Source organism: Zingiber officinale, chromosome 5A (genome assembly GCF_018446385.1).
Source record: "Zingiber officinale cultivar Zhangliang chromosome 5A, Zo_v1.1, whole genome shotgun sequence".
NCBI classification, from domain to species: domain Eukaryota; kingdom Viridiplantae; phylum Streptophyta; class Magnoliopsida; order Zingiberales; family Zingiberaceae; genus Zingiber; species Zingiber officinale.
This window is the reverse complement of record NC_055994.1, coordinates 105,629,033-105,655,861: the sequence shown is the minus strand read 5'-3', so window position 1 is coordinate 105,655,861 and position 26,829 is coordinate 105,629,033. Positions and strand designations below refer to the sequence as shown.

Here is a 26,829-nt window from a genome sequence, read left to right as displayed (position 1 = left end):
TATCGTCTATGTGCTTTATTAAATCCATGCCACTTATCTCAAGCTTCACGAGACGGGGAAGTTGACCAAGTGATGGTAATGTAGCACACCTCCTGAGATTGATGAGTCTGATCTCAACTAAAGAATCAAAACGAGCAAGTTGTTGTTTACTCATCCAAGTAGGCAATTCCAATCCCTTATATGAAATGATCATTAGCCTTTCCAAATGCACGTTGGGTCGGAGAGCTTGGAGTACCTGCAGTGGTGTAGCTGATTCAGAACTATCATTTGCTTCTTCACCACCCCAACGCAATGACAAGATCCGAAGCCTTTGTTGACCCATCAGCATTTCAGTCTGAGTCTCCTTTACTCGTTCTAAGTTTTGTAATGTTAATTGTTGAAGATTTGTTAAAGCTTGCAACTCTGCGAGCCCAAAACATCCATCGACACCAGCCAATATTACTACCAAACTCCGAAGGCCAAATAATTGCTCGATCCCAAGGGGAATTTGAGACAAGGATGCACATCCTGTGACATGGAGGACTCTCAGTGATTTAAATCTGAACAAATCCTCTGGTAACTTTCTGAGCCAACAACAACCTTCCATATCAAGTTGTAGTAAGTTTTGGAGTCTTGTTATAGATTTTGGCAACTGCTGAAGCTTTGTGCAGTAAGCTAGACTCAAAACCTCCAACTTCTCAAGCTTATAGATTCGTTCAGGTATCTTTTGAAGCTTTTTGCAACAAATCAAACTTAAAACTCGCAAATTATGTAGGTCAAAAAGTGATTTCGGAAGTAATTCCATCTTAAGCTTTGAAAGGTGGAGGTATCTCAAATTAACCAACATACTAACTTCATTGGGCAGGGTTTGGATTATACTAGTTTCTACAATTAATATACGCAAATGTACGAGTCTTACCAACATATTATTGAGGAACTTTAATATTGCAGTTGCTGCTTTCATGCGTCTTTTTTTGTATGCTTGAAGTGTTATTTCCTCCTCATCATATTCTTGTGTTGCTGTCTCATCTTCTTGTAGAATCAACGATATCAGCTTCCTGCTCACCTCAATTGGCACGATTGGCAGTCGAAATAGTGTCGCTCTAGGATTAATTTCCAAACGCAAATAGCGACAGCACCTTGGAATAGTAGTTGAATCTTTAGGGACCTTCGTACGCAAGTAGTAGACCATCCTTGGAATCATGAATTCTAGTACTTCCTGTGTTGTATAATGGCTCTCGATCCAACCAAGTCCGGCCATTTCAGTTGGTATGAGGTATTCAGTGGTCAACACACGTAAGATGGCATTATATTCATTCTGAATACCAGAAAGTAGGATACGGTATTGGAGTACTCGTATGTTGACAAGTTGCAAATTCCTAAGCATATAAAATTCTTCTAGTGCAGCAGGTAAGGGACTAGGAAATGTTGTCTGAACATCATGGTTTAACCATCCAACAATCTTTGCCAATAAAGGTTGATGAATCAAGTTTTGGAAGTGTTGCTTAGTAAATGGAATGAGCTCATCGATCTCTGATTTGTCCTGCTTCGATGGGATTGTTGTTGCTGCGTGTCTCTTGAATAATTCCAACCATGCATCCTCTGATAAGGGATTCAAGCAGTATGTTCTAATATTCTTCACCGTATGTAGAAAACCCATGTCACTTACTGATTGTGTTGATGATCTGTTGATGATCAAGACTCCACTCCCAGGCCCGCCCACAGGTAACAGGATGTTCTTCAACTCATTCCACTCTTGTTGCGTCAAACTAGCCAAATATTCAAAATGAAGCACCAACAAGTATCTCCTTCCATCGAGTTGTTCATTGATGTATTCCCAAAAGGCATGTAGCGGCAGCTCACGGTGTAAATCGCAATATTCTTCATTGTTTATGGACCTTGCAAATTCTTTTCTAATTATATTAACAATCTTGAACGGCGACAGGCGGGGTACATCCACCCAAATGCGATGATGAAATTGTTTGCAAACCCAAGTGTGATGGTAGATCATTCGTGCCAAGGTTGCCTTCCCAACCCCTTCTTTGCCGACTATGACAATCACAAATGGATCGCTATCATTGCCATTGTTGTTGGATGGTACCGGTTGATATTGTTGAAAGATTACAATGAGTTTCTCTATATCTTCCTGTCTACCCACCACCTCATTGTTTAGGACGATGGAGTAGTCTTCTCGGAGTGGGTTCATAGAACTCATGGGGTCCCTCCGAAGACCCATTGCAGATCCTCTGAGCACAAGAGAATTCAAGCAGCACAACATCTCTTTCAGCTCTACTAGAATAACATGGCGAAAGTGCACCTGTTGGGGGTTGCCCACAATGTAACGATGCAGACTTGCTTCCCAATCCAAGATTCGACCAAGCAATTCTCCTGCATCTGTAACTGATGCAGCCACATCTGTCTCCCAATCTGCAAATTCTATAGGTACATCTAACACACCATCCAACTTCTTCGATTGCAAATACATGTTATACAACACTCTCATCTTAGGGATAATCATCATTGAATTGATAGCCCAAAGGCTATCACAGACCATGGCCAAGTGGTTTTGGATACACAGCAAGCGACCCTGTGCCATCATAGCAGGCGATGGTAGCACCTGCAGCAATAGATGCTTCAATTGCGCAGACACAAACATAATTTCTTCTACCTCTTATTTTCTTTGCTAGTGAGTTTATGAAATGGTGGAGAGAGTCGTGGTGAACCAAACTAATTTTGATATGCATACCACCATGAAGATAACTCTCTTAACATCAGCATCTTTCATTTGCCATGGCCACAAGCAAAGCAAAGCATTCCTTTGAGTAGTATGAACATCATGCTTTACCCCGCAATATAACTAAATATCCTTAATCTACATCTCACGCAAGCTGTACACATAAAATTCGTAAACTTAATTGTTAATGACAAATTCAATTTTCTTTAGAATTAAAGGCTCGTGACAAACTAAAATACTTGTCAAATAAAAATGATAAACTTAATTGTCAATGGAAAATTCAATTTTCTTTAGAATAAGTTCAAGAAGCTACAGAAAGTAGTAGACACATGATTTTGGTTGATGCATAGTTTTGATCAGGCCCGGCCCAGAGGCAGGGCCATCCTGGGCGATTGCCCAGGGCCCCAACTTTGGAAGGGCCCACAAATATTAAATATTTATATAATATATATATATATATATATATATTAATTATTTTAAAAATTAAGTTTTATAATTTCTCACTGTTGCACTTGTCTTTCGCCGCCGCACAACCTCAACTTCTTGGAGGGACCTACAACTTTTAACTTTTTTATATATATACACTGTGCACGCCACACACAGTATCAATACTGATATATAGTATTGATATTGTGCGCGACGCGCACAGTGCGCGACTGTGCGCGTCGCGCACAATATCAGTGTTTTTTATTTTTTTTAAATTTTTTGAATTTAAAAAATTCAACATTTCCTTATTTAAAATTTAATATATAAATATATCCCCTAAACACGTTACAATACTCAATAAATATTTAAATTAATTTTATTTTAATTTTTTTTTAAACCAAACACTATAACTTAATTAGAAAGCATAAACCCTATAGGTAAAATTTTAAAAAAAAAATAGCTTTAACACTATACTCAAAGCCTGAACCCTATAAATAAAATCGTAAAGAAATTTTTTAATTATTTTTTAATTTAAAAATTAAAAAAAATAAATAAAATAAATAAAAAACACTGATATTGTGCGCGACTGTGCGCGTCGCGCACAATATCAGTGTTTTTTTATTTTTTTTTAATTTTTTTTAATTTTTTGAATTTAAAAAATTCAACATTTCCTTATTTAAAATTTAATATATAGATATATCCCCTAAACACATTACAATACTCAATAAATACTTAAATTAATTTTATTTTAATTTTATTTTTAAACCAAACACTATAACCTAATTAGAAAGCCTAAACCCTATAGGTAAAATTTAAAAAAAAAATAGCTTTAACACTATACCCAAAGCCTGAACCCTATAAATAAAATCGTAAAGAAATTTTTTAATTATTTTTTAATTTAAAAATTAAAAAAAATAAATAAAATAAATAAAAAACACTGATATTGTGCGCGACGCGTACAGTCGCGCACTGTGCGTGTCACGCACAGTATCAATACTGTATATATATATATATATATATATATATATATTGTTTTAAGAATTAGGTTTGGTAAACTGTTGTCCGATTTTTGTTTGCTCTTTTTTCTACTAGCGACTCCATGAGACCGCGACGGCATCACAGCGAGGCTGTGACTTTGCCACTTCTTTACACAGCTGTACCACCACCTCTGACACGTTGCTCCTGGAGGTTTTGAGCTTACGGTGTGGAGGTTTGCGAGTTGCGATGGTTGCGGACTGTCATCTACAGATCTACTCATCTTTTTCATCCAGGTATAATTATTTTAATTGATTTAAATTATAGTTTTATTCAGTTTATTTAAATTATAGTTTTATTCAGTTTATTTAAATTATAGTTTTACAATTATTGTAATGAAAATATTTGGTGAAATGATAATATTTGAAAATATATTTGATTTTTTGTTTGATTTGAAAACATTAAAATCATTAGATAATAATGAGTTGAGAAAATATTGTATTAACATCCACACTTTTACGCATGAAAATTTATTAGATGTTGAGTTAGATGATTTGTTTACGGAATTAAAAATATTACAAGTAACTTTACCAAATGAGATAATGTCAGCAATTGATATTTTTAATTTTATGAAAAATATAGATTGTTATCCAAATGTTGCAATTGCTTAGAAAATATTGTTAACTATGTATGTTACCGTAAGATCAACTGAAAGGAGTTTCTCGAAATTAAAATTGTTAAGAATATACATGAAATCAATAATATCACAAAGAGATTGCATGGATTAACAATTTTATCTATTGAAAAAGAGATTTTAAAAAATCTTGAAATTAATAATATTATAGATGATTTTGCATCTAGAAAAACTAAAAGAAGTCATTATAAATAATTTTTACTTTATGAAAAAAAAATTAAGGGTCTATTTTGATTGTTTCGCCCCGGACCTCCTGATTGTTAGGACCGGGGCTGGTTTTGATTTCTACGCTAAAGCAGTTGGAATCAAGTCATTTTATCAGACTTAGTTGGTAAAATCTTCGTGGTTATGAACTTGATGTTGGTTGAGTTAAAAGTTAAGTTCATGAGAATTATCATGAACTATGTAAACTTACCGCTATCGTATATATGTAAACTTAAACAATCAATATAAATAAAACTTTAGTAAATCAATTAATCAAGAATCAAAGATTTCACAAATGAACCTAAGCAATTCATAAAGCACACAATTTATAACAATGCACACTAAACAACTATGCAATTCGTATAAAAGGTAATATGAATATAAACACAAGCAACATATATAAATAGTTAGTGTGTATTTTATTTGGCAATAATAGTCCCAAACAAATCAATGTTAACTTGGACTCCAAGTCTAACACAATATGATTTGATTTAGCTTGTATAATTCAATTTGGTTATCATACTAATATTTTAATTTGTGACAGCTTTTGAAGTGGATCTTTGGAGTTTGCACTACAGAAAGAACAACATCTCATTTCACTGCTTACAAATTAGAAAGATAAAACATGAACTTATGGGTCCAAATCATCTGATTGATTTTTCTATATAGCACACATCAGGAATTATTATATAACTACTAATTTTTTTACAACACAATTGTTATTATGCTCATAAGGCATGAAAACTAGGATTTTTACAAAAATGAAAAATGAGACATGATGGATATCCTCATGCTAAGGTGTTCATAACAAATTAATGCAAGATACCAAATTTTTATCAAAGAATTTCATGCAATATGATAGCAAACAAATTCTGAAACTAAGAAAAACAACAAAAGAGTATGGAAAGAAGCAGCAAGGGAAGCTGTAGGGAAGTACCGCTTCTTGTGACGCTTTGAGCCGAAATGACACTACCAGAGATTCTCAATAGCGAAGTATTGACTGTGATGAATAAGCCAAACAATTATGATGGTCAAGATTCTTAGGCCTATATTTTATTGGAGAAAAAAATCTATTGCAGTGCATCGTAGTTGAGACTCGAACTTTAGATCCCTTAATTATCCATTGAAGGGTGTAACTATTGCACCATTATTCCAGGGGCACTTCTTCACCTTCCTCTCGAGCACTTCCCTACCATGATTTCTTGATTGTTTTTTATTTTTTATTTTATATTTTATAATTGGCACAAGATATCCAGTTTACACTGACATATCTTGGAATGACCAATCTAGTCACACAGAAGTTTTTGAGAAGCACTCGTAGTGGACTGCCCATCAGCCCAACATTTTTTGGTCAATCGTCTATTAAAAGCAGCCCCACGGAAGTTTATGAGAAACACTCGTAGCGAATGACCAATTAGTTTAGCATTCTTAGGTCAACCGTTCATTAAAAGAAATTCATCTGTTAATTTGTTGAAACCTTATCTTCTTTCCTTTTGCAAGCAAATGTGATAACTCTCACCTCGAGGCCCCTCTAGGATTATCACATGCGATCTGAAAAGGAGGTAAATCACAAGGTCTTTATCCAGTACAGTGGCCCTATTACAACAACACCAAATGTAAATACCAACTATTCAAATTGTTAGGTTTTTTTTTATAACACAGATGTCTAATTCTTACGACTCAACTAATCCTAAAGGCGGCAGACTCGACCCCACATAAGTTTCCCACCGATCCTAGGATAAATAACGAAAGTGCTGCAGCAAATCGTCGACAGTGGACCTCCGCAGTCTTCGTCGTCCTTGTAAAATCGTCCAAGACCGAATCAGTATTTTGCTCGTGAAGACAAACTTTCTTCTTTCCTTGATCTATCGCTTAGGGGTGACAGAAGGTTCTCAGAGTTTCGCAAAGTCAGCGAAGTTAGGTATATATATACACACCCAACGGTGCACACTTTATGAGTATCATGTGCAATTTTTTTTAAAAGTTTTAGAATTTTAATACTATAATCCAACCCCTAAACTCTAAATTCTAAACCTAAGCTCTAAGATGTGCACTATATATATAGGTGTCTCTCACAGACATCCGGGCACCCCGCACACCTAACCGCGGACAGGAGTCGGACATCGTATCAAACTCCTATATATTTACACACACACATCACCGTTATCTTGAGCGTCCAGAGAGAGCTTATAAACTCAGCCAAACACCCTAAAACAAAATTTTAATTTCAACGTAAATTATTTCGTTAGACCATAAACTATAATTAAAATAAAGTTATAATGAAATTATGGATAGATAAATTAATAGAGCACTCACATGGATGTTAATGTGTGAATGTTATAGCATACAAATGATGTTACAACCAATGTCACAACAAGAATACTCTCACATAGTGATGAAATTAGAGACAAAATTTAAATTCCTTCACTAAATTAGCGAATAATTCCGTCGCTATTTTTGTGACGCAAACTTAATTCCGTCGTTATTTTAGCAATCAAAATTAGGGTTTTGATTCCTAATTTTTCTTCTCGACCACTCTTCCTCTTTGATCTCTGGCACACTCCTTTCCTCTTCGATCTCTGGCACACACCTCCTCTCCTCTTGTCTCCTATCTTTGACACACATCCCGTCGGTACACTCTTCTCCTCTTCCCTCTCCTCTCATCCTGCCCTCGATGCCTTGGCCACGACCTCAACCTCACACCTTGGCCAAGACCTCATGTCGAGGTTGAGAGGTTGGGTGCGGCCTCGACCAGGGTGAGCTCGACTGACCGTGAGCTCTACCATGAGCTTAGCCAACTACGAGCTGGCCAACCTCAAGCATGGCGGACCGCGAGCTCAGCCTCAAGCTCGAAGTGAGGTCGTAGTTTGATAGCGACCTCGTTCTTGGTCGGGCAGTCATGCAACCCTGGTTAGGCAATCATGTAGCCCTGGCTGATTAATCGTGCAACCCTTGCCAAGTGACCATGCATCCCTAGTTTGGCGATCGTGCAACCTCCGGGGCAGGCATGAAACTCTGATATTTGATTGTTGTCCGTGTACCATTTTATTTAATTGTTGACTTTACAATGTTATTTGTGCAAACTTCTATATTTGACGTTATTTGTGTAGGCTTTGACATTTTCTTTAGAGATGACAATCTTCTTTTGTGCACAGACTTTAGGTATATGATGAATGGTTATTTATTGATAGTATTAGATTTTAATGGTTTAATCAATCTTAAGTTTAAACTATATGCTTAGTTTTAAATGTTTAATAATATTATAAATTTATTTCTCATTAGGTTATAATGTATATGAATAAAACTTTGATGTACAATAGGTTAGAAAATAGATATATCACTGATAAATATTTTGATAGAGTTGAAGAGTTTGTGAACTACCCTAAGCATCATCCAAACGGTATGGATAATGACAAGTTACGTTGTATGTGTAATCATTACAAATATAAAAATTAACTTTTTGTGATGAGGATACTGTGAAAGTACATCTAGGTAAAAATGATTTTGTTCTAAATTACTATAACTAGTACTGTAATGGAGAGCCTTATTTATTTGAGTTAATTGGATTGCTTCATCATATGACCCTATTGCTCGAGAGGAGTCACCATCTAATGACAATGCAATATAATATAATCAATGGTTTATGATTCAATAAATGTGCTTGATCATTTAAATTTTGATGAAATATCAACACCTAAATTTTAAAAACTATATGACATATTAAAGAATAGTGTGGGAAGATATTCCTTTTGGTTATACATAAAGTTTGGGAGCCAAGACACAAGGCAAAATTTAAAGAAATATGAAATAATTATTGTCAAAAATATTCAAGGACTTGTTATACAAGTGGAGAATGAAGGGAACAAGGTCATCTCATGTACCAGTTGAGATTTGTGATGCATGGAGGAACAATTGGGCAACATAAAAATGGCAAAATAAAATCATCGACTGCTCAAAACAATAGAAATACTGTGCTTCCTGGCCCAAGCACGAGATCCACAAAGTATACAGCCAGATCACATCTATTGTAGATCATGCAATATACTTGATGAGTATACAATAAAGTTATATAAGAGTTTTTTAATTATTAATAAACTTATTTTAATTTATAAAAAAATTTGTATATGCAGGCAAATACTTTACAGAGACCTCCCACTTGTTGGGAGATATTTCACAATATGCATAAAAAAAGGATGACATTTTTATCGATGCTCAAAAGTTACGGACATAAGAATAGACACTTTATTACAGCTCACATTTAATAATGACTAACTTTATTAATTATATATTAGATAATAATAATAATCTTTTTACATAGGAAGGAATGATTTATCGAGTTGCATAGACATCTCCGCTTGTTATAGAAGGAGAAGAGTTACAGATTCTATCACATGATGTTATAAATAATATATATTATGAGTTTGTTCATGGAAGGAAAAAGAACTCTCTTTATTGCCTTGGCTCCCAGACAAAAGTTATATATGATCATGTGATGACTCGTTTGCTCAGGGGTCATTCCAGTTCTTTATCTACCGAAGTGCAAGTATTAAAATGAGAAAATCGAGAATTAATGGATCGGGTCACAACATTAGAGCAGTTGATGGAAGATCGGGTCAAGACGACAATAGAGTTGCAAATGCAAAAGTTCATATCACTTTCCAACACTGCATGATTTTGATTGACAGAAGACTCAAGATGTGAATGCTACTGATAAGTAGCTCATAATAACAACAATTCTTCTAAGGTGTGTTGACCTTCAACTTAATTTTTTTTATTACTCATTAAACATGCAAAATGGTTCTATTAATTCGATACTAGGTGCATCTCTAATTGTATTACATCTTTTCAGGAATAATGTAGATAAAATGCCAGTACTTGAAAACTTGGATTTGAGACTATATTCTATCACCATCAGCATATATCCAAACTTTCATTAAGGTATATATATTTTAAAACATGTTAAACTTGTGTTTATCAGTTTGTGCATTTTTTTTATAAGTAGTTTTGTCCTTGTGTAATTCATGTTATCCAACTAATATGTAGCTTAACTTTAGATTCATATATGAGATTATTTCAAAATAGAAAATATAGTGTTAAATCTATCATATTTTTTTGTTTAACTGAATTTGAATCATGCATGTGCTTGTTTTTATTAAACTTATCGTATTGTATTTGCTGTAAGATGAGATAGTGAGAAAGAAGAAGCTGAGAAGTGATAAGTGTATTTGTTTTTTAATCGGATGTGATGTGATGAAACTAGAATCATTTGATTATGTTTGTCATGGATAAGTGTGTTTGAATATTGTATTTTGTTGTAGGGTTTGAATCAATTTTAAGGGGGGTTATGCCAAAATTTTCTCTAAAATTAGTAACGGAAAATTATTTTGGTCACAAAATTTAGCGACGGAATTTTGAGTTCCCTCTCTAATTTAGCAATAAAATTTTGAATTCCATTACTAATTTATCAACAAATATTAATTTATATTGTTAAATTAGCAACGGAATATTAATTTTTGTCATTGATTTAGTGATAGAGTATTAATTTTTTTTTTTGCTAAATTAGCAATGTATTTAAGTTTCTATCGTTAAATGAATTCATGGCAGAAATATTAGCGACCAAATATTTCCGTCGATAAACGCATTTAGCGTCAGAAATTTTGATCGCAAATCGTTGTATTGCTTGTAGTGTGTGGATGGGTGTTAAAACACCTACACATGACAACGTTCAATTCTTTGACTACAACTAATTAGGGACCGGATCCTCTGGTCCCATTGTCCTGGTCCGCTCCTGGACCGGGACAAGGGGATTGGTGGAAGGCAATAGCCCCCACCTGTTAATAGGTGGGGGTCATTGCCCCTCACCAATGCAAAGGCTGGACCATGGATTGGTCCAGTCTTTACGGACCAGAGGATCCGTCCCCAACTAATTAATATGAAATTACAAGAATAAAAATGAAAATATATTTATTTATTTGATATAAAATAAGAATAATGATGAATGATTGGACAGTGAGATCCACAAATAATGAGTTTTAATATTAAAATGAACGTAGGTGTGTGTTGATAATAGAGATGTGTTAATATAAGGGTATGTAACATGTGAGTCATATGTTTTATTGAAGATGTGACATATATTAACGTTTAAACCAATTTAAACTAATGCGGATGCCCTCACTTCTAAAATATGATGAATATTTTAGAAATCTATCTCTAAATGTACATAAGTTATGCTCTAAATATATTGGACAGGAAGAATAGGGCACCTAAGTTATGAAAAAAAAAAACAATGCAAATCAAAATTCATTACGACTCAAAAGCCAAATACTATATAGCTTAGGAAATCAAAATTCATTACGACTCAAAAGCCAAATACTATATAGCTTAGGAAGAAATTTTCGACTGAACCTATAGAAGTTTTTGCTTGAGCCTAGCATGTGTCTATTCTTCAATGAAAGGAGGAGTTGGGTCCCCACGATACGATAAGTTGGTTCATATAAGAGTGTTGTTATCAATAGACTTGGGTCAATTTCTAGTGGATGTGGAATGCTTCACTGGTTGTCTTAACCCCTTCTTGCATGTGTTACTATTACTATGTGAAACCCCTTATAATTTACCTCCCTTTTAGATATTGGGGGACCATCCTGAAGGGGTCGTCAAGGTAATAGTTTCACCTTTTGTGACCAATAAAAGGAGGAGTTAGAGTGACCACAATGGTAAAGAAGATACGACATAGGAGGAGGTAATTGTAATGATAATTTTCCAAAAGACATACACAAAGATTAGAATTGTCCAAAAGGTGTACTTTACCAATTTTACCCCTTTACATTGGCGGCCGTTTTCTTCTCTTTCCTCTTGCCATGCAATAAATTTTTACCTCTCATTTGCATACATGCAACAATCACTATGGTGATTTTTTGAAAATTTTTAATCTCGAATTTTATTTTAGCGACGCTTAATGTATCTATGTCGTCAAATGATCACAATTTGAGGTGGGAAAAATTTCCACTGCTATTAGTGATGTTGAGTGCAGAAGCCGTCGCCATAGTGTCACATTTGACAACAGGGAAAATTTGCTCTACCTTTTAGCGACGTGGAGTGATGTGCATATCGCCAAAGGCCTTCATTTGACGATGCATATTGTTTAATGCGTCGCTAAATGATACAAAATAAATGTGAGAAAATTCCCTCCTAATGTTGTATTTTTTAACAATGCGAAACATTCTACGTATTGCCAAAAGGTCATATTTTGCGACGTTGACCGTGCTATGCGTCGCTAAAAGTCAGAATTCTTGTAGTGTTAATTACACCGGCACTATTGTGATGTTAGTGTTTAGTAATCAACACCATAGTGGTGTTGGTGTATTAAATTGTGATGTTAATTTTTAAAAAAAAAAGTAAAAAAATATATATATTTGAACTTCGGAGCACTACAAAAATCCATAGGAGTTGAATTGAGTTCAATCAGAGCTATCTAGGTGCATCAATGTGTTTTGACCAAAATTCATTGACGGACCTATGAGATTTGAATTTTTGAAAAGTTGATATATAATAGAAGAGCGCAGTGAAGGTATTTATGATATTCATGTATGGTTTTGACATCTCTACGATAAGTTATGTGTACATGTCAATCTTATTAAAGTCATAAACTTTGAAATCTTCTGATCACTACTGTTAGTGACTTCAAGTTGATATCTCTAGGCATATATAGACTTTAGGGCACTTTAGAAAACCTGTAGCACTTAGAATGAGTTTGATTGGAGTTCTTTAGGTTCATTAATAGATTTTGATCGAAATCCATTGATCCCTCTTAAAAGGATTTAAATGATGTTTTTTAGGCTTGAAACTAGGCTGTTACAAATTCCACCTAATAACAAATGTAGATTTCTGAACGAACTTTGATTTAAAAAAAAATTATGCCTCATTATGATACCTGAGTCAAAAGTTTTGACATTTAAAAGCAAGCAATTGATATATTCATACACATAACTTATTGTAAGGATGTTAGAACTAAGCATGAGCATAATAAATTCATTCACTGCACTACTCTCTTCCATTACATGCCAGCTTTTTAGAAATTCAAATCTCCTAGGTTCGTCAATGGATTTTGATCGAAGCCCATTAACAGATCTAGAGAGCTCCGATCAAACTCATTTCAAGCATTACAAATTTCTAAATTACCCCAGAGTCTATATATACCAAAAGATATCAGCTTGAAGTCATTAACAATAGTGATCAGAAGGTTTTAAAAATTATGACTTTAAGAAAATTAATACACACACACATAACTTGTCGTAGAGATGTTAGAAACATATATGGATATCATAAATACCTTCATTGTACTACCATCTTCCATTACACGTCAACTTTTCAAAAGTTCAAATCCCTTGGTCCATCAATGAGTTTAGGTTAAAATTCATTGATGGACCTAGATAGTTCCTATCAGACTCATTTCAACTTTTATGAATTTATACAATGCTCTAGAATTCAAATATGTTCTTCTTTACTATTTTTAAAAAATTAACACCATAGCTCAGCACCACTGTCAGGGTTGGATCCATAAGGGAGGCGACATCGACGGTTGCCCCCCTTGCCGGCGGTGCAACCTATAGTACTATGGGGTTCCACTGGTGAAGATGGAGGATACTGCCCTTTGTTCCGTGTAAAAATTGACTGTGCTTAACTCAGATCATGATCGTCCCTCCGTGTTTAAATTCCTAGATCCGTCATTGACCACTGTAATACTGAGTTTTAAAAGCTAGTACTTAGTGGTGTTTGTGTGTTTAACACAAGCACTACTAAGTGCTAGTTTTTAAAAATAATATCATAGCAGTGTTGGTGTAATTAAATTCTGATATTGATTTTTTAAAAATCAATACTACAATGATTATTGCATGATATGAAAGAGAGAGAATTTTAATTTAATTTAAAAGGAAAAAATAGAAAAAAACATAGTTGCATTTAAAGGAGAGAGAGAAAATAATAAAAAGATAGTCAACGCATGGGATAAAATTAGGAGTGTAAATGAATCAAATGGCTCATAAGTTATTTGAAGCTCGATTCGATAAAAGTTTATTTGATCTCGTTTAATGAGGCTCGTTAAGATAAACAAATCAAACTCAAGCTTCATAATACTTGACTCCTTAGCTCGTGAACATGTTCATTAGTAAATTCATGAATAAATTTTTATGAAAAAATATAATAGTTTTGATATTGAATTTATAAATTTTACACTCTACGTATTAAAAATATAGACAAATATATTAAATTTATTTATTAGAATAAAATTATAAATTTTAATAAGAATATTATAATTTTTTCTAAGTATATAATTTAATTTTTAATATAATGAATATTTAAATTTATAATTTATATTTATTAAATCCGTTTAGGCTCGATAAAAACTCGAATAAGCTCGTGAGCCATAAATATATTTGTTAAATAAAGTTCAAGTTCGGCTTGATTATAAACGAGTCAAACTCAAACATTTAAAAGTTCGGCTCAACTCGACTCTATTACATCCTCGATAAAATCAGAATAAAGTGTTTTTAGGCAATCTCAAAGTTCGGTGTGCCTTTTAGACAATTGCCGAATGGTAAAGCGTCTCCAATTCTGAAAGATCCATTCAAACAAACGGTGTTTGATGGCAATGATGGGTGGGAATGGACCGAAGTTGTGGCTTGATATGCCATAAAAATTGCAAATCAATGATGGATGACTGACCTCTTGCAGCGATTTCGTTGGCCGTAAGGCCTCTGCGAGGTCGCTATGACCTCGGCTGGCCACGAGGTTGCACCGACTTCGTTTGACGGCCTCATCATGGAGATTGGAGAGTCCGCGGGTCAGACATGTCTGCCGCGAGCTCATGGTAGTTGGGCTGTGGCGATCGGTCTGGCCTCACTGTTTTTTCCTTTTTTTTTTTAAAATTTTTTTATTTCCTTCATTTCTTTGTCATGTTGCTGATCCACTGAGAATCTGATTTATTTATTTTTCCTTTTCCTATGAACTCCTAGTGGAGGCGATTTCTGGACATTGTCGTGGGATTTTAGGTAATGGATTCTTTGTCCCTATTTTAGCAGCGATATTAATTCCACAAGACGGACAAAGAATCCTTTTCTTCCTTCTATCTCCTATCCTACCGGAATGCTCCCCACTGGAGCCCTTTCTCTCGTTACTGCTCGCCGTAGCACATCATGGCCTGCTGCCTAACGAACGATGATCGTCCCCACGCAGCCCAACGCCGTCGTGCTCCTTCCACGCGCAATATGGCGCCGCCATGAATAACCTATACAATAAAAACAAATAAAAAAAATCTCTTTTCGAATTTTATATCTTAATTAAACTAACACTTACATCAGTATGTGAAATAGAAATTATGCGAACAGTAAAAGTAATTGTGTAAACAATAGTTATGAAAAGTAATTAGAAATAGTAATTATGTGAACACAAGCTAGATGGCCAGATGTCTGCCTGGCGCATATATATTTATTAATTATCACATATATATATATATATTTATATTTATTTTTTTTAATAAGAAGTGTATTTGGTGAAAAAGTACGTCCCCTTGATCACATGTGCTATTGTTTTATATTATTAATGGAAATTTGGGAGATGCCATTATTAAAAAAAAATGGAACAGGAATTAGTCAACTTTGATTTCGATGCGAGCCAACTCAATGGCATAAATGCATAATATTTCAAAATCAAATAGACTCCAGAAAATACAAGCGAATGGGCCGACGCCGACCCGAGCCGACCCCACCTCACTCCCCCATTACAGAAAAAGGTAAAATGCGGTATGAAACAAAAAATTAAATATTTCTCCTCCTCCGCGTTCCATTGAGCACGACCGCCATGGAGGACTCCACCCTCTCCTCGCCTTCAGTTAGATTAGGTTAACTCTCTCCCAGTGCAGCTCCGCCCTCATTGATCTGATTCCGACGTGTCTTCCAAGTTCCTCCCTCGCTTCCTCCGTCGCCGCCCCTCGAGTCGCTCCGATTCCTCCGCGGTTCGCTGCTTTTTGAGGAGATTTTTTTCTTTTTCTTTTTCTTTTTCTGAGATTCCGCTGCTGGTTCTGCCCGGAACCATGGATTCTTCTGGAGGGATCCCGGATCCGTACTCCGTACAGACTAGCACCGGCGCTGGGGGTCTGCCGAGGCGGTTCGGCTTCCTGCCCTCCAATTTCATCCAGGCGCCGCTCTCCGCTCTGCTAGAGTACTCCGGGATCCTTCGTGTGCGGTCGGTCCATTCGGAGAGTGAGACCTCGATCGGACCTGGTCGGATCGAGGAGCCCGGTTTCGCCAGCGGGCGTGGCGCTGGGGAGGTGGAGATAAGGATAATCGGGGTCGGGGACGAGGATGGTTTCGGGGTCGGGACTAGCCAGGCGCAGAGCTTGGAGGAGGATGCGATTCCGGGCGGTAGCGGTCTTCAAGGGGAGTTACACGGCGGTTCGTCTCAGTGGCGAGGTAGAGATGGGGAGAGTGATATTGGCGTCGTGGAGGTTGGTTCGTCTTCTTCGGCTTTACCGATTTCCATCTCGAGCGGCGTTGGTTCAAGCTCAGATGGTGAGGTGAGTGCTGCTGGTGGTAACAACAGGGATTCCTCGTACCAGAGATATGAAATACAGGAAGTCGCTAGGTGGATTGAGCAGGTACTTCCTTTCTCGTTGCTCCTGTTGGTGGTGTTCATCCGGCAGCATCTGCAAGGTAATGTATTTCTATTGTAAACTTGATGGGCATCTTTTATAACCTTATATACTTTAACCGTTCATGCCTTTCACACACACTGTCACTCGTCTCTGTATGTAGTTGACGTTGTATTTTTTTTCCGTAAACATCGTATGCCATCTCATAATCCACTTTAGCAAATGAATGTCATTAACTATTGCTCACAGAGAATACCATTTACTTCATGACGGCACATATACTTCCTTCCACTCAACCACAGATCTTTGGGCAAAGAATAACTTCTGTCACTATGTGAGAATGGAACACAGCCATCTACAATCCCAGTAATTTATCTGTTCTTGTGGTTATTTCAGTAGTAAGTATTGAAGAGGAAGCTTCTGGTAGGCACAATGTGCACAATGTAGTGGTGTTCTATGTGACTCGGACTTTTGCAGATGACCATTAGGAATAAGGTGTTTGCATGTTTGCCTGGAGTGTTGATATCTGTCACAGGTATAGAGTGGTATACAAAGAGTCTTAAGTATTAGAGATGGTGTTTTCCTTGATAAGATGGATTTCTTTTTATAATAATTGTTTATGTTTCAATAAATTTTGCAGTGAGATGATGAATTGGAAGTTCATTAAGTTGTCTAAACTAAGAACATTTTTCCAAAGAAAATAAATAACCTTTTGTTTAGAAAACCAGATAGGAAGGCAAATATTTTGTACCTCTGGTGCCATTCTATTTTCATATAATCATACTTTTGCAGAGGAGTAATTGGATATAGTGTTAGGGTTTGACTAGACTCTGAGAAAAAGTGAAAATGAATGCTCCGATAAAGACTTAGGATCTCCATGTTCATTCATTTTTGTTCTCATCCTAGATTTGCCTATAAGTGAAAATAGCTTCATACCTTTTATGGATCTAACTTAAATATTTGGATATTGACCAAATTTATGTTTACTTGAAGATTTTGCTTCTGCCACAATTTGTGGTTCTTCTAAAACTAGGTCATACTTAGCAAATACAGATTTATGTTGATGCATTCAATAAATGCTTCCATGTACTCACATGATGAACAATTTTATGATATGTAGACTCTAGAAAATTGTTATTGGCTTATATTTTTTCCATAATTTTATATTTTTTCTAAAATTTTGTGTTCTAGTATTCTTTCATAATGAAGATTTATGTTTGTTGTTCTTTCATTTTTTGTCATTCAACTTTACATTGTATAATCTCGGGAAATTATGCACAGGTTTCTTCATTACAATCTGGATGGCTGCTGTGATGCTTAAGTCAAATGATATTTTGAGAAAACAAACTGCTTTAAAGGTTGGCACTAAATTGTTGTTTCTTTGGCAAAATCTCAGAGTTCTTCTGTCACCTTGTTTTTACTTGGATCATGTGCAAAATTAGAAATTTTACTAAATATCACAAGAAATTTATTATGACTTTACTTTCAGATGAATAATATAAAGATAATGTTTTTCCAGTGAACTACATTGATTTTTTTCTTTTAGTTATTCTGTTTCTACATTACATCAAAAAGGAAAGAGAACCCACCGTTGGATTGGGAGTAGAAAATGTAGAGCTTTATTCAAAACCAATTTGTTGGAGCAGTGGTGATTAGCTGGATACCCATAAAGATCGCCTCCACTTGGGAATATCTTATTAGCTATATTATGTTAACAAGGTCTAGGGTGGTGACTTTCAATTTTATCTATCTGTGAGCATAGAAAGTAAGATGGAATTTGTATCTCAAATAGTCAATTTTAATCAAGCTGCCCAAACTAACTTAACAAGGAATTTGACCCAATAGGAATTTAAAGACAAAAATTCAATGCAAACTATGTATTTATAGTGGTTTAGCGTTAATGCCTACGCCCATCATTTAGGTTCTACAATGTTTTCTCAACGTATGCTTGTCAAGTTCATCAATTTTGTCAAATACTAGTATATATTAGTACATTTTTCTCCTCAAGGGTCCTAAAGGGCATCATAACTAGGTAGAATTGTGAATGGCCTAGATGCATCTTCAAGAAGAGCACCTCATCCATTTGTCCCAATTATTTGGCATCAAATACATGGATCTTTTCTCTCCATCAAAATCAATGCAAGGCTAAATCCTTTGTAATATTCTTCTCTCTCAAATCATATTTTATTATGTTAACTACTCTTCAGGATTACCCACCTGATGAAGCTCCTGACTTTGCACAGGTTGTCCTAGTGAAATTGCTTTGGTATAAGATTGGCATGCTTATGATACATATCAAACTGGGAAATGATCACATTAGCATTAATTCTTATATGAATTCACTCAATGGAAAAAATTGGAAATCAGTGTCTTATCATTAAAAGTTCCATACAAAACTCTGGGATAGATGTGATGCCAATGGCTTGAAACTTTGAGCCAATAGGTATTTACAAACAAGTTATACTGATCTTCATGTTTAAAATTGGGAAAACCGAAGATTAAGAATGCTTTCTAGATTTTTTTTTCTTTATACTTTTGGACTCATGTTAAGAAATCATATAGGCAGCAACATTCTAGTATCTATGGTTCATCACATATGTGCTGTTAAAATACCTTAGTGATCATCAATTGTTTGGTGGCTTTGGATGCATTGATGATGCGCGATATCTCTACTGTCCCTCCCACATCCATTGGTTTTTACCAATGCACTATGGAAGATTTTTTGGAAGGATATCACTATTTTCTTATTTCCTTATTCAGTTCACTTGTCCTATTATTTCTAGCATGTGAACTACTGTAACTCTTAGCTCTTTATTTCTCTCATGTTTTGGGTTCCTGAGAATCTCCTAAGACAAATGGTGGTAACCTTTTTCCAGAAGTGTGGAATGGGTTTTTTATACTTCTATGCTCACAAACGTTTTAATTATACTAATGCTAGAACTAGTAACCTATTTTCCTAAGTCTTTATGTAGAATCACTTTCATAAAATGGGGCTTGGAATTTGATTATTTCACTTCAATGTGGTCTTTGCAGGGAGAGCGAAGAATAGTGATACTTATTGGAATTACAATAGTCTTCACCATGCATGTGTTTGGAGTGTTGTACTGGTGGTACAGAGCTGATGACCTTCTGTACCCACTGGTCATGCTTCCCCCTAAAAGAATACCTCCATTTTGGCATGCGATATTTATCATTATGGTTAATGGTACTCTACTTTGCCCACTATTTGTTACTAACAAGTAACAACCACTAGAATACTAGTTATTAAGCCTTTTCTTGTGGCACATGCTATGTGGAGCATGCTTATAATTACCATTCTGCTGTTGTTTTTGCATGTTTTATCTTATGTTCTTAACAGCAGTTGTTAATTGATTGCTTTGAAATGTCTTCTTGTTGTTAATGATTTGGCATCAAGTGAAATAGAAATCAGGTCTAGTTTTATTAGTCTCATTTAACTTCAATATATGCATTTCCAAGAATTCTTAGGGTTTTAATTATTTTTTCACATTTGCTCTTCTATTTCTTTCTACGTTGAAAAACTTATCAAAGACATCAATATTTTGCAGGACACAACTGATCAAAGAAGTATTCCTGCAAATTAGACAATCTTATTTTACATTCAAGGTTTATAAACAATAACCTCAATCAAAATTCGGGAATATAAAATATGATAGTCAAATGAATCATGGGTGAAAGAGAGAATGCTCTAAATTGATGAGTGAGACCCCTTAGTTATTGTGACACTGCCAGGGCATTATGTTGATGTGAGGGTAAAGAAGGATGATGCATTACTAGAAATATGCTAAGAGTCCCTTGAATTCAAAGGATGACCTAGAGGTATGGATTATATAAGCAAATGAGTTAATTGACTGAGATAATAAATTGATAGTCACTTGGAGATGAAGATGCTAAGAGTACTCCTCTTAAAACTACAATGATGGAACCTGTTTGAGTTGATTGAGTTTCAAACGCAGCGACATGAGCATGTTGAGATGGATGACCTAGGGAATCCATGAAGAGAGGAGCAAGTATATTTGGCACGTCCAAGCTACCACAATTTAGACAGTTGGCCTATCTTGCCCCCTAAAATGACTACCTCTACTCCCCTATCAGTGTTCTTGAACACCATGTGATGCTCAAGAGGATGAGCCAACAACTAAAGCAGATAGTTTGGCTACAAGATCAAGGCTTTCAACATACGCACATATATGTTAAACAAAGGAGGAAAAAAAGAACCACTCAAAGTATAGGATTTCACCAATTCTAACTCATTTTGAACTATATGGAGAAATATGAAGGTGAGTAACCAATCAAAGCAATCCTGCATATCTTATCCATTTTACCTACTCGGAAATATACCTCTAAAATTAATAACGATAGAAGCTACTATATGAAGTGGTCATTTTGGTAACTAGAAAGACTACCAATTATATCGTAACCTTAAGTTTTGATGTAACCCATATAAAGAGCACTCATTTGTGTCTAAGTTTCATGGCAGGAGAAGTAGCAAGGTAGATACTCAGAAGGCTAGGATCAATAGATTCATAGATCATTAATTTGCTCCTATGTAGCTTTGGATGACCTGGAATCTCAGTCCAAGTAGTGATGTATATTAGTTAGCCTTGACCGATGAACCATATAGTAACTGAGGTAGCCCAAGACGGATAGTCCTTCCAATTGAGATATTTTGTGGTAATTATTATGGATCCATACAAGTTGAGAGAGGTTGCTACCTGAGATATAGAAGATGCGAGGCATAGAAGATATAGTACGGTATTTGACATATACCAAGGTTGAGACAAGTGTAGGGGCCAAGAATAGCTAGAATGAGTTTAAGATAGGCTGACTATAGTTTGGGTTGTGGTTTAGGGTCTAGGCTCAATGTGAAGAAAAATCACCACTGCCAACACTTGTTGTTTGGGTTGGACAAGTCTCAACCTTTGAATTAGCTTGGACTAGATAAGCCCGATTGAGCTTGGGCTCTGAGATGTTGTCCTGGTTGATAGCCATAAGAGACCCGCTTGGGTTGGGATGAGGTAGACATGCCGGAGAAGTTGCACTAAGAGACATGCGTGAGCTTGATAGCAATTGGATTCTTGCTTTGTCATCATCACTAACATTGTCGCCTCCTTGCTATCAAATCGCATGCACTATTCAACTGCACAAGACTAGTAGCCACTCTTGATTTACCTCTTCCGTGTTGGCCTGGGGACGGGATGGCGGAGGAGCTGGGGCGAGCAAATCACCTTTTTGCGACTTGGAAAGGAATGACCAACAGGATGCACTCGGAGGAATGAGGCATACAACATAGACTTGTGAGTTTCAAAAGTTAATATGAAGATATGGTGCTTCATTGGCATAACTAAATATATGTCTGTATATTTTACACTTAAAAAATGCTAGAAATTTTAATGGGATCTCTGATGGCAGCTCTAAAAAGTTGTTCATGTAAGTTTCAGAAGTAAATCAAGAAGCAATGATGATATCTCAAATTCTATTTCCACGTTTATGTAGTTTTTCCCTACGTGCTGCTGTAGGCTTGTAGGTTACTTTTCTACATCTGAATTGACAATTGATAGAACGAGAGAATGACCATAGACATCTTGGTGATGCATGCCAAACCTTAAACTAAGAATTAGTGTATTAAAGGGTTGCATCTCAAATTTCTTCCTGTTTGAATTGTTGTTTTTCTGTAGGTACTTGAATAATATCATTTTTCAAAACTTAAATCATTTCTTTTTTTGAGCACACTCAAATGCTTTTATCACTTTTCAGATATAATGGTGCGACAAGCAGCTATGGTAGTCAAATGTGTGCTTTTGATGTACTACAAAAATAGTAAGGGTCGTAAGTACCGGAAGCAGGTAAATTAATTTCCTTGTATAAGCTTTCTTTGCTTTGAAGGATAAAAGAAACATGAAGGGAGACTTGAAGGGAGGGTAAAGGAGGAAGGATCCAGTTCTCTTAATGTTTAGTTGGTTTGATGGAAAGGAGAATGAAAAGTTGCTGATTTTCCATTTTTGTGTTGTTTACTTAATTTCAGAGACAATAGTTTTTTAGCATGCTATTTTTTCAACTTTTTTGTGGTCAAGAAAATCTACTTAAATTCATCATAAGGATAAATCTTAAAATACTTAAACCCTAATAAATAATTAATTATAATCTATTTTTTTCTTTTAAAATATTTGTCTCTTGAAATAAAAGATTGAAAAGGTAGTTAAGGAAGATAATTTTTTGCTATATAATAAATGAAGAGTTGTTACTATAAAATATGGAAATTGTTCATATCATATATTCATTAATATTCACATATAAAATAATATGATTCGTACATATGAATTAGAAATAAAAAAGAAAGAAATTGTTGCCAATGCATGGGGAAGCCTCGAACCACATTGGATTTATTGTATACAGTCTTACCCTGCATTACAAGGTCACTTCAACTTTATTGTTATGCCAAGCTCCTCTTGTACATATGAACTGATTCGTTTTGGCTAAATACAATCCAATACAAATCTATAATTCTAAAAATAAATGGGTAAAAGTTAAATCTAATTAACTCAAAGTATATCTAACCTATTAAAAAATTAAATTGAGCTCAATATATTAGGAATTAGATTGAGGTCATTATAAAAGAAGAAAGAAATGGGAATTTAATTTTGTATGATAGATAGAAGTGTAAAAGTAGTAGAATCTCGGAGTCTAATCTTGCCAAATAAGATAAGTTAACTTGACAATAGTTAATATTGACTCAATATTTAATAATGATTTGTGAAGAATAGATCTTGTCATATTAATACACAATGACAATGAAAGTGAAATTTATAGTCATTTCAAAGTCATGTCATTGCTAAGTTGCCTATCATTTGACGACAATTATTTTCTATGTCAAAGGCATTTGAGAAGAATGTTCCCTAGTTTATTTTATTTTAATTTTTAGTAGAATAAAATAAATAATAATTTGTACATTGTTAGAGATGAACACAAATTTTGTTATAAATTAGCGTCAAATTCCTCCATCTATACTAATAAATTAAATATATTTTATATTTTTGCATATCAAAATTATTCTGAATAAATCAGAATTATTTTTTAATACTTTATAGTTTTTTAAAATCTTATGATTCATGGTTTGAAATTTCCCAAAATGATTTATGTGCAAACCAAGAACTGACGTGACTTCTCCTCTTTGCTTTTGCACAACCTTGGATAGAAGCAATTCCAAGTATATGAGGTTTTTATCCCTTTCTCTCCTCTCTCTCTCTTCCTTTCCACTCATATAGACAACCATTTTTTTTTCCCATTATAGTCTTTGCATTCAGAAACAACCTCTCGCAAAGGAGGATAAGGTTGCATACAATAGATCCTTCCCGACACCCTATATTGGTGGGAGTTTCGTGCGCTGGGCTTTCCTTTATAGTCTTTGCATCCTATTAGGGACATGAATTTAGTTTCGTTGGAGCTACATTATCTTAAGTCAGCATAGTTGCACAGTGTATTCACCACAGTAGGATGGGTAATATGAATGTAGGCTTAAAATGCAACATGAATGTATTTAAAATTCATTTACAGTCGCAAGATAGTTTGAAGGTTAAAGCACTATCAGTTAGAACACTAGATAAATAGGTAAACCTGTGCAAAAATACTAGAATCATCAAAATGGAGATGCAGACGTCAGATTATTTAACTGGAAAGTGAAAGAAATATTGAGGCAAATGCTTAGATGATGCAGCATGAGGAACAATAATCTCATACAGTGGACCAAACTAATAAAGAAGAATATTATTAAACTGAACAGTGATTAATATGGGGTGATTGGGATCCCTTTTGAAGGCTTCAACTTAAGTAAACTTAGAAATAAATTAAAATATTCTAAAAAAGAAATGACTTAATCAATCATGGAATAAATCCCTTTTTCAAAATCTTTTTTTTTTAAATCCTAATATGTATTATTTGGTAAATGCATGAATGTGGAAAAAATCTGTATTGGCATGATGCCCAAGATATATCACCAATACACCTCACTTTTCTAAAACCTTGTTGTACTTGCCTCTAGTTAGATAAATTGTATACTTCTTTAATATTGACCAAGAATACACTTCACTTCTCTAAAACTTTATTGTATTGCCTGTACGAATATAAATTGCATAGTTCTTTAATATGGCCCTAGGTTATGGTAGTGCAGGGTGTTTTTTAAACTTGCTCAATACTGTTTTACAATGCTCCATTAGCTAAAGGCTTACTTTTTTTTTGTTCTTAGGGTCAGATGCTAACTCTTGTAGAGTATGCTCTTCTTTTGTACCGGGCATTGTTGCCGACACCTGTTTGGTACCGCTTTTTTTTGAACAAAGAATATGGGAGCATCTTTTCATCTCTGACTACAGGTCTTTATCTTACCTTCAAGTTGACTTCAGTTGTAGAGAAGGTAGCCTTTTTCTTCTTATTCTTTCATCATAATGATTATTGAACTTCCATCATCTCTTCTATCAATACTAGAAGATCTCTCAATTTGTCATTATTTATTTTCCTGCAAGAGAGTCATGAATCTCTGATTTTCAAGTCTGATTCCAGGTTCAATCCTTGATTACTTCATTGAAGGCATTGTCACGTAAAGATGCACATTATGGCTCCTATGCAACAACTGAACAGGTTTAAATCTTTCCTATCTCAAACAACCCTTAATCAATTAATGATCTTCTTACTGTCTTTGATAAATTAATTGCACTATAATCTTGCCATTTGCTACTGAAAACATATTTGAACATTTACTTTATATTAGTAACTCATTTAAGATCTTTATTTTTATGCCCAACACGGTGCTCAGAACTCAGAAGAAAAAAATGTTGATATTTTTGTAAGTTTTGACCATTTGCATAAAATAGAATAATCTGGAATGAAAACAAACCAAGAAAACAAACAGGTTCCTTGCCTAATATACTATTTGAATTTCAGATGGTCTAAAATACGGATGTTTATTTTTTTCATTTTTACCAATTCTACTGAAATAAATCAATAATATAAAGCGACTCAATAATATAACATTTTTATTCATTCAATCACAATATGACAAGCTTGTAAAGAGACTCACCCCTCGTTATTTCATTCATTCAATCAATAATATAGCATTTTCTTCTTTGGAGATTTTTTCTCTCATGGGATCGCCTAATGCGAGACTCAATTTCATGAAATTGCCGATTGAAGTGTCACTTGTCTAGCGATGACATGAAATGTTGTGATCTTCTCACTCTTGCTTCCGGTCCAGTCTAGGACAATTTACCAGATGCTTTTGGATTTAGTGCAGGTAATTTCTGCTGGCGATATGTGTGCTATTTGCCAAGAGAAGATGCATGCTCCAATCCTTCTTAGCTGTAAGCATATCTTCTGTGAAGATTGCGTCTCTGAATGGTAAGTTGCGTATTCCTTTAAAATTTAGAATTTCTGTGAGAGGGAGATTCTGAGCATGCTATCTCTTTCCCAACAATATAAAAAGCACTGAGAAATCTCTTTCCTTCTTTTAGTTCAATCATTGCTAAAAGCACTTCTATTTACATGCAGCGTTTTATCATCACAGTATTATTTTTCAGGTTTGAGCGAGAAAGAACATGCCCGTTGTGCAGAGCATTGGTGAAACCAGCAGACCTCAGATCATTTGCTGATGGTTCTACAAGCTTACATTTCCAGCTATTCTAATTTAACACGTCAAATTATGGTCAGAAATTGTCACTATGGTTGTTAGCTCCTCCCTTCTATTCGCCTGTGTAGCAGAGGCACAAATTTTTAATGCAGTGGCTGTCGTCTCGCTGATATTTATCCCGATTATAGAGCTCCCGACAGCAAATTCCAACAAACGGATTGAAGGAGCTATCTATCCTGATCATATATATATGATGTATGCACTTCATTCTCATTCTAACGAGCAATACATGAGTTCAAAATTTAATAATGTTCATATCTGTGCTGTTATTGCAAATCCGACACCAAGTGCCTACATCATATGTTGTTTCATTACATTTCTCAGTGGGTCAAGTAGGTTTATATTCTAGTTCAAATTAATGAGAAGTTTTCTTTCGCCTAAAGTTGGCTATGCAATTGCTACGACTGGGGAGACATTCAATTGGGGATGTGTTGGAGTGTCTTCGTTGATTCATTGCATTGGCAAAACAATATTTAGTA

At 35.0% G+C, this 26,829-nt stretch overlaps 2 protein-coding genes across 3 annotated transcripts; one reads left to right on the top strand and one right to left on the bottom strand.

The window, feature by feature from the left end:
- Positions 1-45: 45 nt before the first annotated feature.
- LOC121979872 (putative disease resistance protein RGA3) lies at positions 46-14,876 on the bottom strand. The gene is made up of 3 exons (XM_042531855.1): positions 14,733-14,876; positions 236-2,596; positions 46-117 (listed from the first exon to the last, which is right to left on the bottom strand). Exons 1-3 carry the CDS (start codon positions 14,874-14,876, stop codon positions 46-48), a joined length of 2,577 nt encoding a protein of 858 aa, XP_042387789.1.
- A 952-nt stretch (positions 14,877-15,828) lies between these two features.
- On the top strand, positions 15,829-26,605 carry LOC121981322 (RING finger and transmembrane domain-containing protein 2-like). 2 transcript variants are annotated; one of them, XR_006111798.1, is made up of 8 exons: positions 15,829-16,717; positions 17,938-18,014; positions 19,690-19,861; positions 22,432-22,520; positions 24,917-25,081; positions 25,228-25,305; positions 25,953-26,061; positions 26,241-26,259. XR_006111798.1 is itself a non-coding variant. In XM_042533776.1 (8 exons), the coding sequence occupies exons 1-8, from the start codon at positions 16,099-16,101 to the stop codon at positions 26,344-26,346; spliced, it is 1,410 nt and encodes a 469-aa protein (XP_042389710.1). In that variant the 5' UTR covers positions 15,830-16,098; the 3' UTR covers positions 26,347-26,605. The 2 variants fall into 2 exon arrangements, 1 of the variants encoding a protein (XP_042389710.1); XM_042533776.1 differs by having other exon boundaries at positions 15,830-16,717; positions 25,958-26,061; positions 26,241-26,605.
- Positions 26,606-26,829: the final 224 nt, after the last annotated feature.